The sequence below is a fragment of the Dendrobium catenatum genome, unplaced genomic scaffold, assembly GCF_001605985.2.
Source record: "Dendrobium catenatum unplaced genomic scaffold, ASM160598v2 fragScaff_scaffold_659, whole genome shotgun sequence".
NCBI classification, from domain to species: domain Eukaryota; kingdom Viridiplantae; phylum Streptophyta; class Magnoliopsida; order Asparagales; family Orchidaceae; genus Dendrobium; species Dendrobium catenatum.
In genome coordinates this window covers 1,696,508-1,713,889 of record NW_021319121.1, presented here as the reverse complement: position 1 = coordinate 1,713,889, position 17,382 = coordinate 1,696,508, and the positions used below count along the sequence as shown (strand labels likewise).

At 35.7% G+C, this 17,382-nt stretch overlaps 1 protein-coding gene and 1 long non-coding RNA gene across 3 annotated transcripts; both read right to left on the bottom strand.

The window, feature by feature from the left end:
* Window positions 1–511: 511 nt before the first annotated feature.
* Window positions 512–1,960, bottom strand: LOC110094784 (basic leucine zipper 61-like). Its single transcript, XM_020820110.2, has 4 exons — window positions 1,572–1,960; window positions 1,378–1,468; window positions 1,151–1,277; window positions 512–669 (listed from the first exon to the last, which is right to left on the bottom strand). The coding sequence occupies exons 1-4, from the start codon at window positions 1,958–1,960 to the stop codon at window positions 512–514; spliced, it is 765 nt and encodes a 254-aa protein (XP_020675769.1).
* Window positions 1,961–11,004: 9,044 nt separating this feature from the next.
* Window positions 11,005–17,071, bottom strand: LOC110094778. 2 transcript variants are annotated; one of them, XR_003701017.1, is made up of 4 exons: window positions 16,704–17,071; window positions 13,422–13,555; window positions 11,240–11,571; window positions 11,005–11,153 (listed from the first exon to the last, which is right to left on the bottom strand). It is a non-coding gene; the product is annotated as an uncharacterized LOC110094778 (long non-coding RNA). The 2 variants fall into 2 exon arrangements; XR_002302908.2 differs by lacking the exon at window positions 13,422–13,555 and having other exon boundaries at window positions 16,704–17,065.
* Between the last annotated feature and the right edge of the window lie 311 nt (window positions 17,072–17,382).

Here is a 17,382-nt window from a genome sequence, read left to right as displayed (position 1 = left end):
TTCTTGTGAAGATGAATATAAAAATTATTAAATTTATTTTGAGTTGAGTGCAATATAAATTTTGATTAATTTCTTACATATTATATATATATATATATATATCTCAAAATAAATTTAACAACTAAATTATTTCTGATTAAACTATAAAAGCTTAAATCAATTCTAAATTTATTTGTCTATGAATATATCAACAATAAGCATTAATACATTAAACTTTATAAGATCCTAAACCCAAAACTCTAGACTAGCGATAGAGGCAGGTGGGAGAGACTATTATGTGCGGAGATCAGACACAAGAGAGAGAGAGAGAGAGAGAGAGAGAGAGAGAGAGAGAGAGAGAGAGAGAGAGTCATAATATTCGAATCAAAACCTTAAGCATAACAATTATTCATTTATGTTTTAAATGAGAGCAATCCATTATTCTTTGTAAAATACAACCATTCACTCAACAACATAAAATTGCAAATTAATATCCGCAAACACGCCAAACATTATGTAATAATACTGTTCCTTAGGGGTTTGTTTGCAAATCATTTTGATAAAAAATGGAGGCCGTGTCCTCACCGCCGGCGTCGATGGCTGCCGTCATCGCATCCGTCTGCACAAGATTCTGTCGTTGGTAGAGCTGACTTAGCCTTCCTATCTCCTTGTTCAGTGTCTCATAGCAGCCTGCATTTAAGTCCAATTCCTTTATGAAATATATGAATATATTACACATTCTAAAATAAATTCATGCAAAAACAATTAAAAAGTTTATATATTTTAACTAATCAAACTATTACGTATTATGAATATGTTATCAGATAGATGCATTTAATTAAGGAGAGTTTATTATGTGCGGAGATCGGATGCAGAACAACGTCCGGAGACCAACCAGAATGCGTCATGTCAGTCGTACCGAGCGAAGGGGTGACATGGTGTATTCTGATTGGTCTCTGGAGTTTAGGGTTTCGAATATTTTTTACGTATTATGACAACAATTATATTTTTTGTTTGGCAACTACTTTCTCACAGCTTTTCAAAAAACTATGTGATAAAAATCTGCTTTTTACAATCAGAATAGCTAAATTATTTTCTCCATAGCAATTCATAATCATCTTTATAAAAAACTATAAACAAAATTTACCATTAAGGAAAAAAAAGGTCTCACCATCTCTAACGAAATTCTCTTGTGCAAGGACAGCTATGCGCTGCTTGATTTGGCTATTCTGCATGACGAGCATCGACCGTTGGCAATCGAAGAAGGCAACTCTTGGCGTCAATGCCGCAACGTCCGTCTATGAATCCACATCAAAACATACAAACGCCTTTGATTTAAGTTTTTTTTTTTTTATAAATTTGAAAGGAAACAAAAGCTTGCAAATTGTGCAAATAAACCTCCAACTTTCCGACGCGTTTCTGCAGCTCGGAGATGTACTGCAACTTCCTCTCCCTCGATCTCCGCGCTGATTGTCTGTTCGCCAATATCCTGAAATGCCAAAAGTCAAAGTCAAAGTCAAATAACAGATGCAAAAGATTTTTTTTTATTTATGATGCATCTTGCTTCAAATTTTCTAATTTGATGAAGATACCTCTTCACCCTCTTGGGATCTTGAATGGGTAATTGAAGGGTATCGTCGGCCGAGGAAATCTCTCCTTCAGAGTGGATAAAATGAATTGGCTGGTTTGGATGGGCATGATAGTCAGGTGGGTTTACGTTGGGCTTATAGTTGTCTGCGTTGACATTGTTATGGTCGGAGGGAGGAGCGGACGACATTGTTGGGTTTGCGGCGGCGGGAGGCTCGAGAGCGACGATAGAGTCGCTAAAAGCGCGACGATGGGAGGCTTTTGCGTATGCAGCGAAGTTGAATAATTTGTCAACCCATGAGTCGCTCTCGGGAGAGAGGCCGAAGGGGGAAGGAGGGGAGGAAGGGAAGGATGGAGAGTTGAAGGGGGGATTGGGGGGGAGTCGATCAGCCATCTTATTTAAAAATAAATGGGTTAAATTAGAGATTTAAGAGGAGGATGGAGAAGGTAATTAGTTGTGGAGAGTTGATTAATTTCTTTCCATTTGAGGAAAGGCTATATCTGTCTGATTTATTAGATCATTTATTTTGGTCGTAGTTTTTTGTTAAAAATGAGTGGTGAGAAATGGAGGAGAGAGGTATTCAGTATGAGCTTATGGGTATATGTGAAACGGATTTCAGAGAGAGAGAGAGAGAGAGAATTCAATCAAAATATCTAACCCACCGCTGCTTGTCCGGGTGGTGAAGAGCCGGCTGGGCAAAGCCTAGGTCCATGGTTCGGATCCCTTAGCAAGCAGTGAAAGCCTTAAGTGTTGGCCCGTATAATTTGATATGGGTTGCATGCTAGGTCGATCAGGATTTTCACTAGCCTAAGAAAAGTGCTTCCTCGTCACAAAAGAAAAAAAATTTAGAGTGCCATATATAGGAGAAATATATGATGGTAATTAATGACAAAATTTTGCATAAAAAAAATGTTATTATGCGTTTTGAGTCAAGAGAGAGCTTAACATCCATTTGATTTAAATTGATATTAATCACACCGTTAGATATCATATCTTGCACTAATCTCAATGCAAATAAAAAAATTGTTAACCTTTTATAGCCCAAATTGCATAAGGACATCTTAACACAATTTTTTTTTGCATAAATAATGAGAGAGAAAGAAATGATGAGATATGACCCGACCTGAAACCTGACCTGAACTCGAGATGAAAATTTTCAGGTTCGGGTCAATCCGTTTGCCATACGGTTCGGGTTCGGGTTCGGGTTCGGATTCGAGAATTTGACCCATTTAAAAATCGGGTCAGGTTCGGGTAGGGTTGTCAATTCGGGTCAATGGGTCGGGTTCGGGTCTGACCTGAGTTGGCCCGACTGTAAACGGGTTGACCCGAACCCGACCTGTTTAGTTAAACAGTTCAGATATTTTAACCCGAACCCAACTCGCGCGGGTTTCTGGGTTGACCCGACCCGACCCGCGAACCCGAACATTTGCATTCCTTCAGGCTTCAGCTGGGGCGGAGACTCAGAGGTGCGCGCGACATTGGACTTGAGCTCACCTGCGTGAACAAGATCGACCACTTGGTCTACGTGAACAGGCAAACTCCCGTCTCACACGCACGAACAAGAGAACTCCTGGCTCACACTAGCGTAGGCGTGCAGGATGTTGGGATTGACGTCGTAGGCCTGACGCGGTCAGCCAGAGCCGGTCATGTTGATGCGGACGGGCAGACGGCTGGCCAGGTGATCCGACATTGCGACGTGACGATGCGGGAAAAATGAAAATGGGCAGAGGCGTATACGGGTCAGCTCGGGTCAGTTTCGGGTTATCGGGTTGACCCAGACCTGACCTGTTTTTTAAATGGGTTGAAAATTGAAATCCGAACCTGGCCCATTTGTTAAACAGGTCGACCCAAACCTTGATTTTTCGGGTCGGGTTGTCGGGTCGGGTCTATAATTGACACCCCTAGGTTCGGGTTTTCCCGGCAACCCAAAACCCGGCAACCCGAAATCAACCCGTGTTTAGGGTCTGCCTAAGCCCTCTGTGACTCCGTGTTCCGCTTTACAATTCACAATTCGAATGGCTCGAGTGCTCGACCCGCCACCCAGCCCCGCAAACCTCGGCCTCACACAGGCAAAACAAGTGATCAACAACAAAAATAGTAACACCCCGACAACGAACATTTCTTCAAAGTCGGAATTCGAACATGGCCTCACCTAAACTAGCAGAGACTCCGCCTGCAAAGCCGCTAAAAACCCCATTGTATTGAGGGGAGAGAAGTGTCCATCCTCAAAAGAAAAATTTTAAATTTTAGAGAGGATATTTTAAATTTTTTTTGATATTTTAAGTATTTTGTCTCCTCTAATTTTTTTTTTGTCATAATTTTATCAATCATAGGCATCTTTGTCCATCCCCCACAAAAAAAAAAAAAAAAAAAATTTCCCACCATTAAAAAAGAAGCTAAAACCTAGATTCGCCCATGGCCGCAGCGACCTCGACAAACGGTAGCCTTCACCGAAGCCTCCGACGCAGCCATGTACATACATTCCCTGTCTCAATTTCTCTCCGGGGTCTTGGATCCAATTCAAAATCGTAATCCCTGCTTTCTAATCCTCAAAGAACCCAATTAATCAGCCAAAAAAGGCTCTTACAGTAAGAATCCGTCCGCTAATTGCTTTATAAATTCACGAGAAACTTGCCAAATTAAAACTGGTTAATCACAGAGGTAGAATTACACAACTCTTCTTGGCCTATTGGTTGAGAGCTTAGGCTTCCAATTAAGAGGTTCAGGATTCGAGTCTATCTATATGCGTTGTGTGTGTGAGTTTGCCTTCAATGACCTAAATGTCCCAAAAAAAAAAAAAACAGAGGTAGAATGCCGTTCTTAATGCATTCGATTGTTTCATTAATCTCAAGATCTCGGCTTATTTTTGAAATTTATTCATCTTTAGATTCGAGCACAGGGGTGTTGACTGTTGAGCCATCGCGCGCTGATGAATGACAGAAGAATTCGCCATCGTAGAATGGGACCTCCATAGCAAGACGGAAGAATTCTTTATTTCCTCCGCATCTCTGCATCTACATTTCGCTCATTTTACAAACGGGCCACGGGTCGGGTCGGGTCCGGGTTGAAAGTTTTGATCTGTTTGTAAAATTGGATCGGGTTTGGGTTGACCCGTTTAAACCCAGATCAGGTTCGGGTCGATTCGGGTTCGACCAGAACCTGACCCGTAAACCCATTTTGACACCCCTAACGTTGTTATCATTTCAATACCTATTTTATTTTTTTGTATTTATATATAAAAAAATTAATATTGTTTTAGATTTCAAACTCAGTACTTCATAGCTCCGAGCTCAATCTTACTCAGTACTAGATAACGTGGCTGCACCTGATTGATCTCCGAACGATAAGTTGTATCTGGTGTTCGAACCCAGGGCATACAGTGGATAACTTGTACAAGTGCTTTAAGATTTTATTTGGAATATTTTTTTTACTATTTTTGAAATAACTTTTTATAAAGTTATTGAATTAAAATTTTTGTAAAAAAATTATTTTAAAAGATAGTAAAAAATATGTCCCAAACTAAACCTAAATCTATAAGGTGTGAAACCATTTTACAGATAAATCAATATTGATTGTGAAAGTTGTATTAGTATGTGTTGCTCTTTATTGCTTGTGAATGAGGAGAAATTATTACATTCAGGTGTTCGAATGCGTTCAGAGACCAATAATCACGCGCCCCGTCACCTAAAACTCGGTATTTTGAACTCGATATTGCTCAGTATACATTCGGACTGTTCGATTTTTGACCGAATGTAATAATTTCTCGTGAATGAGGGCTCGATTTTTTATTTAGATTTAAATAAATTGAATTAAATAAAAAAATAATAAAATATACCCGAAGCGGGTCGGGTTCGGGTTCGGAAAACCGACCCGTTTGCAAAAATGGGTCTGGTTCGGGTCGGGTTGAACAGTGTCGGGTCAATTTCAGATTGGACCCGAATCCGACCCGTGACCCGTTTTTGACAGCCCTACTAAGGTATTCTAAATCGAAATGTATTTTTTGCACAAATGGTCCATATTGCTCGTGAAATTTGTAAGTATTGGTTATAAAGTACTTTTTCGTGTTCTGTGTAGTTATTTATTGGCATGTAAATAATTGTTGTACACATGATTTATATAGATTATGAAGGTTTTTTTTTTGTTCAAATTTTGTGCAAATCTAATCATAATTTTAATTTAGTATTCATTACAGATAATTTTCTTACTGTTTAAAACAGTTTTTTATAGGAAAAATTTCTTTTTCAAAAGTTTTTTATACCAAAAAATTACTTTAGAAAGAAGTAAAAAAGCCATTTCAAATGAAGTCTTAAGGTCACATGACCTCTTGGTCGAGAGTCTAAACTTCCAATCAATAGAGTAATGTATGGTTTGCTTTGGATTAGGGGTATAAATATTTGACACGATTCAAAATTTTGATTCGGACATGACCCGGAAATTTCGGGTTTGACCTGACCCGATTTTAAAATGGGTCGGGTTCATGTTCCCAGATTTGACTCATTTGAAAAAACGGGTTGGGTTTGTGTTGACCCGGCAACCTGGACTTGACCGAGAAAAATGGGTCGTGTCAGCTCTCGCTTCGTGTCATGTTAGCTAGTGGCATTGCGTCGCTATTCTGTTAGCCTGCCATTCTCCGCCTTTCGCGTGCCGCCAGACCGTCCGCCCTCAGCTTTAGCCATCTGCAATCAGCTCTTAGCCGTCTACCCTCCGCCATTCGTGTGTCGGGTTGACTCAGATCAGAAGTGGGTCGGGTCCACGTTGAAAAACCTGACCCGTTTACAAAAACGGGTAGGGTTCGAGTTGACCCATTTAGACCCGGGTCAACTTGGGTTCGACCCGAACCCGACCCATAACACCCCTACTTGGAATAATTTTCTTACTATTTTTTAAAATAACTTTATAATATAATTTTTTTTATTTAAAAAAAAAAAGGTGTCATAAATGAAACCGTAGACTGCATTATTGAGTATATAGCTGTTTATTGATATATTTGCATGGCAATTGTATGTCATATACAGATAGATCAGATATACATTTCAACATAGAATATTTGATAACAATGACATATTGGCCAATATAAAGCACTTCCAAACCATGAAAATGATAACTGATAGCCTCTACATATATTAGGAGTATATAATATGGTATTTAGTATGTACATGCTTTAATTCCTCAGTTGTATATTGCATTTGCATCATCATCATGTATTTTATGATATTCTGAAGCTCTTTTATAGAAATGAAAGTAAACTTCAAATTTTGTGCTTTGGCATACTACTATGTTTTGCTCTGACATTGAGATGACTCTATATTGGAAAATACTTTGCTCCACTCTGGTTATGCTCTACCCCTGCCTCAAGTAGCTAGGAGATGGTAAATGAGAGTTATAAGTGAGCATTGATACATGTGCATTTCTTCATTCATACCAATGTGATATAGTATGCTAAAACTATAGAGTAAAAAGATAAATTTCATGTTATTTTTAAACTATGAATTGAACTCTAATTTGAGGGGAAAATATTGGCCTAGTGAGTTTTATACTCATGTGGTTGTTTAAAACATTTCAGGTAGGGGTGCAAACGAGCTCGAGTCGGGAGGTGTTCGAGTCGAGCTCAGCTGTCGAAAATCGAACTCGAGCTCGAGCTCAAAAGTCGAGCTCGACTCGACAGAGAAAAAGTGAGCTCGTCGAGCGGGACATCGAGCGCCAGCGTCTGTTAACTTTGCAACGTCGTCGTCCAAATCAGACGACATCATCGTCAAGCACCGTCGTGAGACCTTCGCCATTGTCCGTCGCAAACGTCGTAGATGCTGTCGCCCGCTTCCGCTTATGTTTATGTTGTCCGTTGCAGACCTTCGCTAGCTGTCTTCAATGTCGTTGCCTTCGATGTCGTCGCCGAGCGTAACATTGTATTTTCCCGTCAATGCCGAGCCTTCGATAAGCATCCGTCCGAGTGTCAAATTGGATTTTCCTACTCGCCATTTCAATTTCCCTCTCCCAAATTGCTTTTTCCGCCTGCTAGCTCGGTTGTCGAGCAGCTCGTCGAGTCGACGAGTCGAGTCAGACGCCTTTTTGAGCTTGATAAGCCTTCAAGCTCGAAACTGTGTTCGAGACTCGCGAGCTCGATCAGCTCGACTTATCGAGCTTGTTACTGAGTCGAGTTCGAGCCGGCTTGACTCGGTTGCACCCCTAATTTCAGGCAATATGCATGAATGATGTGATCATATGCATACGTTATTCATATTCATGACCTTAATTACTTAAATTTTTTAGCAAGTTTATGTGATCCAATATAAGCCACTTATATTCCTATTTATTTTATTTAAAAAACGAACTTACTAATGATTTTGATCCATATTTCTTAATTATTTATTAATCATCACAACCTATAATTGTATCCATAAATTCCATGCATTTCATTAAACTTGTTTAATTAAACTAATTAAAACTTAATTGTGATTAATTAGATAATTATTCGTCAGTTAACGAAATTTGAGGTTAGTTTTAATTCCATTAATCCCTTGCAATGTTTACTTAAATTTTGATATACAATGTGATATACTTTAGCTTTATATTCACTAAGTTATCTTAAAAACAAAATATTCATTTTAATTACTAAACTGCCACTCCATAGTTGTTCACCTGCTTGCGCGTGACAGACAACATTGGTCCCGTTCCGCTGTCACATCATTGGGGCCCTCAAAAGTTATAATTCGCATATCTAGCATAGCTTTGTGCTGAACATCAATTATTATTGGGATTTAAACATATCAGATTGATTTATTTTAATAAAATTTGGGTGCTAGCACACATCATCTTGATCATTCATTCTATGCCTTAATTTCAGATAATTGTTTTACTATTTTATAAAATAATTTTTAGCACAAAAATTTCTTAAAAGTAATAAAAAAATAGTTGTAAAAAACTATCACAAACAAAGGAGAAATTATTATGTGCGGAGACCGGATACAGAACTCCGTGCATAAGTCTCTGTACGATGTTTGACATCCGCACAACATAATTAATCCAACGTCTTTGCTTGGGATGTGACTACTTTCTTAGTGCTTTTAAAGCTGTTTTTGAGTACAAAAATTTTTTGTGATTGATTTGTATGTTGTTATTGCACTTTTATAGTACTACATGACTATAGAGGATTTGCACACGATGCTCTCGCACACTAATAAAAGAAGTGAATTGTAAGAGATTGTGGCCAATATAGAAGAATAAAATGGGATGTTGCACCTTCCATAATTGTAGCATGATAGCATTATTATTCTAACCACCTCTTGTAAAGGAAAGTAAGAAGATTGAATTTAATTTCATAAGAGAAAGTTATATCAATAGAGAAATATTAAGGCTTTGTTTGAGATGATTTTTTAACTGCTTTCTAAAATAACTTTTTAGTACAAAAATTTTTAAAATTAAAAAATTTTGTACTAGAAAGATGTTTAAGAAAGCAGTAAGAATGCGTCCAAAACGAAGCCCAAGTTAGTTTTCATTCATAAGTTTAAAATTTTGGATAAAAAATAGGATTGAATAATGATATATAGAGTTGATGAACTTTCACTTTTTCTTTCACGGTCCCTAATAAATGATATTAGAGAAAAGACTTCGACCGAGTGATTCACATATTTTAAAACTCTATGGTCAATTGGCACATTATAACATGATTAAGCTTCTAAGTGCTAGCAAATGACTCCCACTTACATACCATGTGGATGAGTTGGGTGAATATTGGTTTATTAGGCTTAATTATATATAAAAAAATCTTTTTAAAGGATAGATTATTAAGGCGCATTAAAAATTTTGAATTTAGGCTTCATTTGGGATGGCTTTCATACTGCTTCTTAAAGCAGCTTTCATACTAAAAAACTGCTTTAAGAATCAGTAAGAAAGCCATCCGAAACAAAGCCTTAATCTCATAATAATTAGGCTATTGTAGAAATATCAAATGGTTGATATTCAATTTTATACTTAAAATTAAAATGGATCATATCAATATATATATATCATTAATCTTCTTTGGTCAACAAGTTATAACACAAATATGGAGAATGTCACAAAAGCATGAGCATTAGGAACATTTATATTTTCATAATTGATTTATAATTTTATGGAAAAAAAAAAAAGAACAATGAGAACATAAATAGGAATTTCAACATTAGCTCTAATATAACATCCCAACTTGAACATGATTTAAAAATTTCAATTCAAATAACATTGTGTAACACTCGAGTTCCTTTAAAGGACTTAAAAAAATCGTACCAAGTTAAGGCTTTGTTTGGGATTGTTTTCTTAATGCTTTTTAAAACAGCTTTCTGGTACAAAAATTAAAATTTTGTACTAAAAAGCTGCTTTAAGAAGCATTCAGAAAGCCATCCCAAACGAAACCTAAAGTAACACAAAATTCAAAACTAACTAATTAAGGCTTTGTTTGAGAAGGCTTTCTTATTCCTTCTTAAAGCAGCTTTCTAATTAAAGATTTTGTACAAGTAATCTGCTTTAAGAAGTGTTAAGAAAGCCGTCCCAAATGAAGCACAAACAAGTAAATTATTATTATTTTTAAATAAATCTTTATATTTAATAGTAATTTGATTATTTCTAGAGTTAGAATTGTACAAATTGAATCATTACATCTATTTTGAGAGTTCAAACATACCTCATATGTCTCAAGTGCTTGTGTAGTCAGGCCAGGTTGAGATTCTCAATTGATAAAAAACTGGTCCAATCCAATTGACTATATTTGGGGCTTCTTACTTTTGGGTTGAATTCTGAAATGAACCCAAGTTAGCACTTCTAAAGAGTAAATTCCCTAATAACTTTTGCTCTATTATGCTACATAGGCAGGCCCTTTTGAAATGGTCTTCTTGTGAACTGGTTTCCTATAGATAAAAATTACTAAAAATTTTAAAGTTAATTAAAATTTAATTAAATATTTAAAATATTAATTTATATTATTAAAGTTAAAAGAAATTCCCTCTCTCTCTCTCCCTCCTCCTTATGAATCTATTTCTACCTTTTCTCTCCAACTTTCTATCGATTTCTCTCTCTCCAGCTCTCTCAATTGAAAAAGTATAATGAAATTGCGTTTTGAAGGAAAACACAGGCTTCGTTTGGGACGGGTTTTTTATTGCCCGTTTTAGTACAAAAATAAAAAAATTTGTATTAAAACTCCGTTTTAGAAAGCACTAAAAAAGCCGTCCCAAACGAATCCACAATTTTTTTCGCGTTTTACTATTTTAACAAAAAATGCAAAACCTATTTACGTGTATGATTCTTTTTAAATTTATTTTTAATCACTTTCCTTCTTATAATTTAGGCTTTATTTAGGAGGACTTTTCTTAAAGCAGCTTTCTAGTACAGCTTTCTAATATTAAAAAACTGCTTTAAAAAGCAATAAGAAATCCGTTCCAAACGAAACTATAATCTTTAACTGAGATCTTTCTAAAATTTATCCACTTCAGAGTGAAAGTAATCTAACGTGACAGATCCCTCCATTATTAGTTCTTGCTTTTGTGGGCAACTGGCAGAATAGGGCATAGGAAGATGGCCGAACAGGCCGCTGATGTCTCAGAAGATGCCGGGCCCATTGCTGTTGGCACATGTCAAGAGGTTAATATTAGGCTTGGAGTAGCAGTGAGTGTTAGATACAAAAGATGAATAATCAGCAATCCATACCTGATCCAGTTCCATCAATAAGGGCATCTCCAACCGAAAATATCATTTTTCACTCCAAAATGTTGTGAAATTAAAAAATGCAGTGATTCAACTCCAACCAAATTCCATTTTGCCAAGGTAACGGTCGTTTTCTTCTTGGCCGCGTTTTTTCGCCAAGTGCAACGCCAATATTGGCGTCCCACTGTTCACCCACAACCGAATAGTAGAAGTTTTATCGTTCGGCTGGAGCTCGTGAGCGACGCCATACAAGCGTTTGGAGTTCGATTGGAGATGCTCTAAGAAAAAGAAATATCTCCAAACAATTTTCCATTGCAGCTGTGGAGTTTGGTCTCCTGGAGAGCAAAAATTCACAGCATTTGAGTGAACAAAAGACATGAAAGTGCACATTATTAGCTTAGCCGTAATAAGAAGATAGTAATTATTCCAAGAATCGCATTCAAGGAATGGAAGAAATTTTAAGGAATCTTATGGATTAAGAAATCCATAATAAAATATACAAATGGTTTTACTGCAGCTCTACAGCCACCTAGCAAACATAATAATTGCTCTGAAGACGCAACAAAGAGGAACAAGACCAGTTGGAGCAGACAAATGGAATGACAGCTACGCAGTGAGGGAAGCTATTAGGATCAGTTGCCAGTTGGGATTCATAGCATGTGAGCGCTCCTGTCACAGTACAGTTTGCTTAAAGTTTGATTCAGGTTTGTCTCTTAAAGGATAGATTTTGTGGTTCTGTTTCCCTACTTCTATGGCATAAGAACTTGCCCTCACAAAGATTATACCATAAAGAAGAATTTTAATCCTCAAGAGATCCAACATTTTCACCATCATGATAAGTTTAAGTGCTTTGATGATTATGTTAATAATAGAGTAGACATTTTCTAAAATATTCCTTAATATATCTTAAAATTCTTCGGACAGCATCATAATGACTTCTTAGGTTTTGCATATGTTAATTAGCCACATCAACAACAAATGACATATCTAATTAAGTGAGAGTCAAATAGATAAGTTTACCAAATAAAAGTTAAAAGCAAGAAGAATCTTCAATGCATTAATCATTTTTGGATATAGCAACAACAAGCCTTTATCCCACTGTATGGGATTAGTTACATGAATTTTTTTTCTCCATTGTGTCTTATTAAGAGTCAAATTCTCATTTAAATATAATTTTAAAAAAAAATCATTTTTAATACTTTCTGATCAAAATTTTAAGTCTATCTCTACCTTTTTTAACATAGATTGATCTAATACATTTACTCTCCTAATAGGTTCATCACAAAGCTGACGTTTTATGTGACCAAACCATCTAAGATAACTCTCTCTAATCTTATTTGCCATTGGAACTACTCCAACCTTTTTATGTATATACTCATTTCACATTGTATCTCTAAGTGTAAAACCGCTCATTCACCTGAGCATCCTCATCTCTACAACATTTAATTTAATTCTTGGATGATTACTGATAATTCAAATGAGATTCAAAAGTCTAGCACCCAAGAAGACTAATTTCTTCAAAGTTTGTAACATATTTCATTGAAAGAGAGAGAAACACCTTGCTTACTATATGTAACACTGCCAATAAATTATTTTAATCGCCTTAGATATTTAGCGATAAATGTCTTTGAAAGACATTGTTTTCTTTCATCAATGTTGGAAGCCTAGGAGTAATAGCCTTAGTAAGAAGAATGTTAACAACATACATAATAAATATCATTATGTTAGAGGAAGAGACGTGATAAAGATAGAATGGTCAGTCCTGCTACTCCAAAAGTGCACAGCATGACTTTTGGGATCCAAACCCATAAACACTTGATCTAGAGATACAAAATAGTTACCTTAATCAAGTGAAACTGTAAAGGGTCATTGTAAATTTAACATAATCAGAAGCAATGGCTGATGCTTGCAACAGGAGGTTGAAGACAACCCATGTGCCATTTAAAATTTGTACAATTAGAGGCCTTCTTCAGTGCTATTTAAAAAAAATAAAGGCAATAAAGCGTACACCACATACTTGGCTAAAGGCATGTCAAAGCACAATTTTAATGCGATTTTGAAAAGGTTTAAGACTAAAAAAATTAGGGTTTAAGTAAATTTAAAGGTTAAATTTATGAACTTTTAATATATAAATAAACATATTACTGTAAGGAAATTAAATCAAACTTGAGAAAATTTGCACAACCTCAAACTCCCAGCCACATGCCACAGAACGCTTACTTCGCTACTTAATCTTGTTATATCATGATCGCTACTTTGCCGACGCCACTTCTCCTTCAACGCCTCTCCTCTTATTGATGGAAACTCATTTCCTTAGCTCTAACATTAGCGAAGAGAGAAAGCAATTAACTACAATGATGATTTTAATGAAGATACTCTAAGTGATAACAGTAGGGGAATTTCAAATTCATAAATTATGATATTAGACTACTAATGTATGTTGAACTAGGAGAGGGATACACTATTTATTTAACATTATTTGTAGTATTGTATCACTTTTAAAATTGTCTTACTTTGATTTTTATGTATGTTACTGTAATTTTATTAATTTAATGGTTTAATTTTTTAGGCTCATGCCTCAGAATGCCCTGAGGCTTACACTTAGTCTCATGAAAATAAAACATCTCAATATTTGATTGCATAATTTCAAACCTTAGCCCCAATCATCACTACCCGGCTCAAGGAAAGAACAATTCTCCAATTTCCCACCAATGGACCTGATGAAGCATATGTCCCAAAGATAGGATACTAGATTTATAAGCTTAATTAATTGATTTGAAGCTAAACATATTCATAGTCAAAATTTTATGGAAAAATAGGGAAACTAATATTTTAATTTCTCTGATTTTATGATGCACTCATATCATGATTATGGAAAGTTAATGACATTATTTCCCAAACCAAAAAATTCTAAAAATTAATATTACATGTTAAATGAAGTTTAAAATTACAAAAATTGTAAAAATTTATTAAAACAACAAAACACACCTACCTATTAATTACAAAGTTAAGGCTCATTAAACCCTAAATCAATATTACACCTAATTAAATCAAACAAAAGTAATATTAAAATTCAAATTAATTAATAAAAAACAAACCTAACCTAATTAAACCAGAACTCAATTGAATCCTAAAGGAACTTAATTGAACCTTAACTCGATCTTAATTAAAATTTGAACCTATTTCAAGCCTAATGGAACTTTATTTGAATCCTTAAATTCATCTAAATTGGAATATAACCAAATTAAAACTTTAATTGAACCTTTTTTTATATATAGAGGAAAATACTTTTCCCTTAACTTTAATTGAACCTAATTTGATCAATTAAGGCTTCGTTTGAGACAACTTTTTTATTGCATTCTAAAACAATTTTCTAGTACAAATTTTTTTTCTTTTGGTGTTGGTTATGTTTGTCATTTGTTTCTTTTGTTTAGAGCTTATTCTCTTTCGTTGGAGGTTGATCTTTCTTGCAGATGTTCGTGCAAATTTTATTGGCTACTCCAGCTGTGTTCCTGCTCTACTTCTAGGAGTCTCTAGTTTTCTCTTTGCCAGTGTCCTTGAGTTGGGCTAGTTTTTGGCTCCACTTTGTTTTTCTTGCTTTTCATTTTATTTGTTTGAATGTTGTATTAGTTGGATCATAGGCTCATTAGGTTTAGCTTCAAATGTTGTATTTTTAGAGAGCTCTTGATCCCTTAAGGACTTGTATCAGTTTTATTTTTATTAACGCATAGGCCCATTCGTGAGTTTTATCCAAAAAAAACAAAAAACTAGATCCAATTAAATCCTAATTGAATTTTATTAATTGAATTTTAGCCGAACATTAAATTAAATAAAATTTCAATTTCAAATTAAATCAATATTAAACCAAATTAAATCAAACAAATCAATTAAATCAAAAAAATCAATTAAAAATCCAAAGTAGACAAATTAAAATAGAAAATAAAAATGAATAAAAATCAACGGAAAAATAGCAAAATTAAAATTAAACCTAATCAAATCATCCATATTCAAACCAACTTTAAACCAATTATTGAAATTTGATAAATCCAAATGTCAATCAACAAGATATGTGGCTTGTTGACACACAACTCTTAAGAAATTGGATTCTATGATCAACTATAACTCTATAGTAAGTTGTGGGTCACTTTAAATGGACACACTAGATGCTTTCACTGGCACACCCGTAGGAATTCCTAAGATTGTGATGCTTACTTTCCAGTTCACATAGCCAACTTGTGTTGGCAACTTGTTGTATTAGCTTGTCGTACTGTCATAATCTTCTACAAGTGTTATATTACTAGTGTACTAGAAGGCCTTGGATACTTGCCTCTGCAGTGCTTTAGAAGGCATTAATGATCTGCTTTGTGCAATGTTCTAAAGTAGTAATATTTCGTGTGGTCATTTATTTATAAATTCATGTAAATGCTTCACTTTCTTTCATGACAACCTCCAATGATCAAAGCAACAAACAGCAAAACCACATTTTCATATCCAAACGATAGATTGGACTACACCTTTTCAATATTTAAGTGTCTTAATATTGTCAAATTAAGTGACATTGGATTTCTTGGATTTGGCTTGTCAAGATGAGTGATATGATTATAAGGATATGAGATTTTGAATTATATTTCAATTGCTTGATCTGCTCAGATTTAGATGGGATCATTCTGGATGTCGATGAGTTATCACATCAAGATATTCAATTTGGTTGTAAGTTTGCTAAAATTAGAGTTTGTATAGTACTGAATTTGATTCATAAGTTTCTAATTCAAATATACATTAAAATTCAGGCTTGAGCAAATCAAATTTTGATGACGCATCAATAATATATGAAACTATCATCATCATTAGCTTATCCCAATTAAGTGGTGTAATGCTAATTTTCCATTAATTATTGATAAGCATCAAACTTATTCTTAACAAATCATTTTGAAATCTTAATAACACTACTATCTAAATAATTATAGTATACGGTACTCTTTCCATACTAGTTAATGCTTCAGAAAACGGAATTCATATCCAACCATATGGCACACATTCACTTACATGGCTATTTAACTCTCTAATGGAAGCCCTCAAATACCTGTTAATTACAGGACTTGCGACATAGAAGAATCTCTCCTTCTATAAACGAAGTCGAGTTTTCACCTCCCCTGAGTCAAGAATGCGGCTGGTTTTCCAAAACAATCAACTCAAATCATGTCCTCATGAAATGAGCTGCAAAGTAATCATCTAGAAAACCAGCCTTCGCAATCTCTAAAGCATGACAAGCTTTTCCCTATTCTGCAACATTTCAACCAGGCGCGGTATTCTAATAGGACCTTACTCATCTAATGCATGTGGCTCCAACTAGCGTTAGGGACCATCTCTATTCTCTTAGAAGAAATGACGGTGTTGGCATTTTAACAAATAGTGGAGGTGCAAGTCATTGCAGTAGAGGGCGAGTAGGCATAATAGTAAAACTTACCTCTCGATCATGGTAGCGTTGTAGGGCGCAGCAGCAAGTGGCTATCACAACGGGAAGCGGTGGACAAGGACGAGGAAAGGCCGTGAGGGACCTCATTTGATCGGAGGAGTCGAAGGCTATGATGGAAGAGGTTGAGATCGACGTAGCAGTCGAGGACGGGATAAATTGAGCAAGTCAAGATTGGCTGCACTTCCGCTGCCAGGAGCGCCCGAGAGGGCGAAGGGAAGGAGACGGGGGGTAATTACTTTTGTTCATTTGTTGACTTTTTGTATTTTGCTGGTTATTTGGGGTTTTGCTGGCTGCTTTAGGGTTTATCAAGCGGCTAGACGAGACGAATCGAATGAGCCCAGGATCGCTCAATTTAGACATCATTATGACATTTAACTGCAGAATAAATGCCCCATAATAAAAGAAATTAATATGAGGTGTCTCATGTAGCTTTCTATTGAAGGGAATTGGGAGGTTTGAACCCTAGGATAAAGATTTAAGAGAACTCCAAAGCTTAAAGAATCTGAAAGCTCTGATCGAGAACCATTATCGACAAACCCTCACCACTATCAAACATGATTATGGTCCTCAAACCACCATTGCCCGATTATGGTCTTGCCAACCTCTGTCGCTAAACTACAATCCTCGGACCGTATCGAACCACCTTCATTAGATTATTGTACTTTTGACC

Bases quoted from the DNA above. Each gene is read 5' to 3' on its own strand.
- LOC110094784 (XM_020820110.2), bottom strand. From the start codon at position 1,960: ATGGCTGATCGACTCCCCCCCAATCCCCCCTTCAACTCTCCATCCTTC. The intron at 1,278-1,377 runs GTTTATTTGCAC...GTGGATTCATAG, and splicing joins AACGCGTCGGAAAGTTGGAG to ACGGACGTTGCGGCATTGAC. The intron at 670-1,150 runs GTGAGACCTTTT...ACTTAAATGCAG, and splicing joins AGAGAATTTCGTTAGAGATG to GCTGCTATGAGACACTGAAC.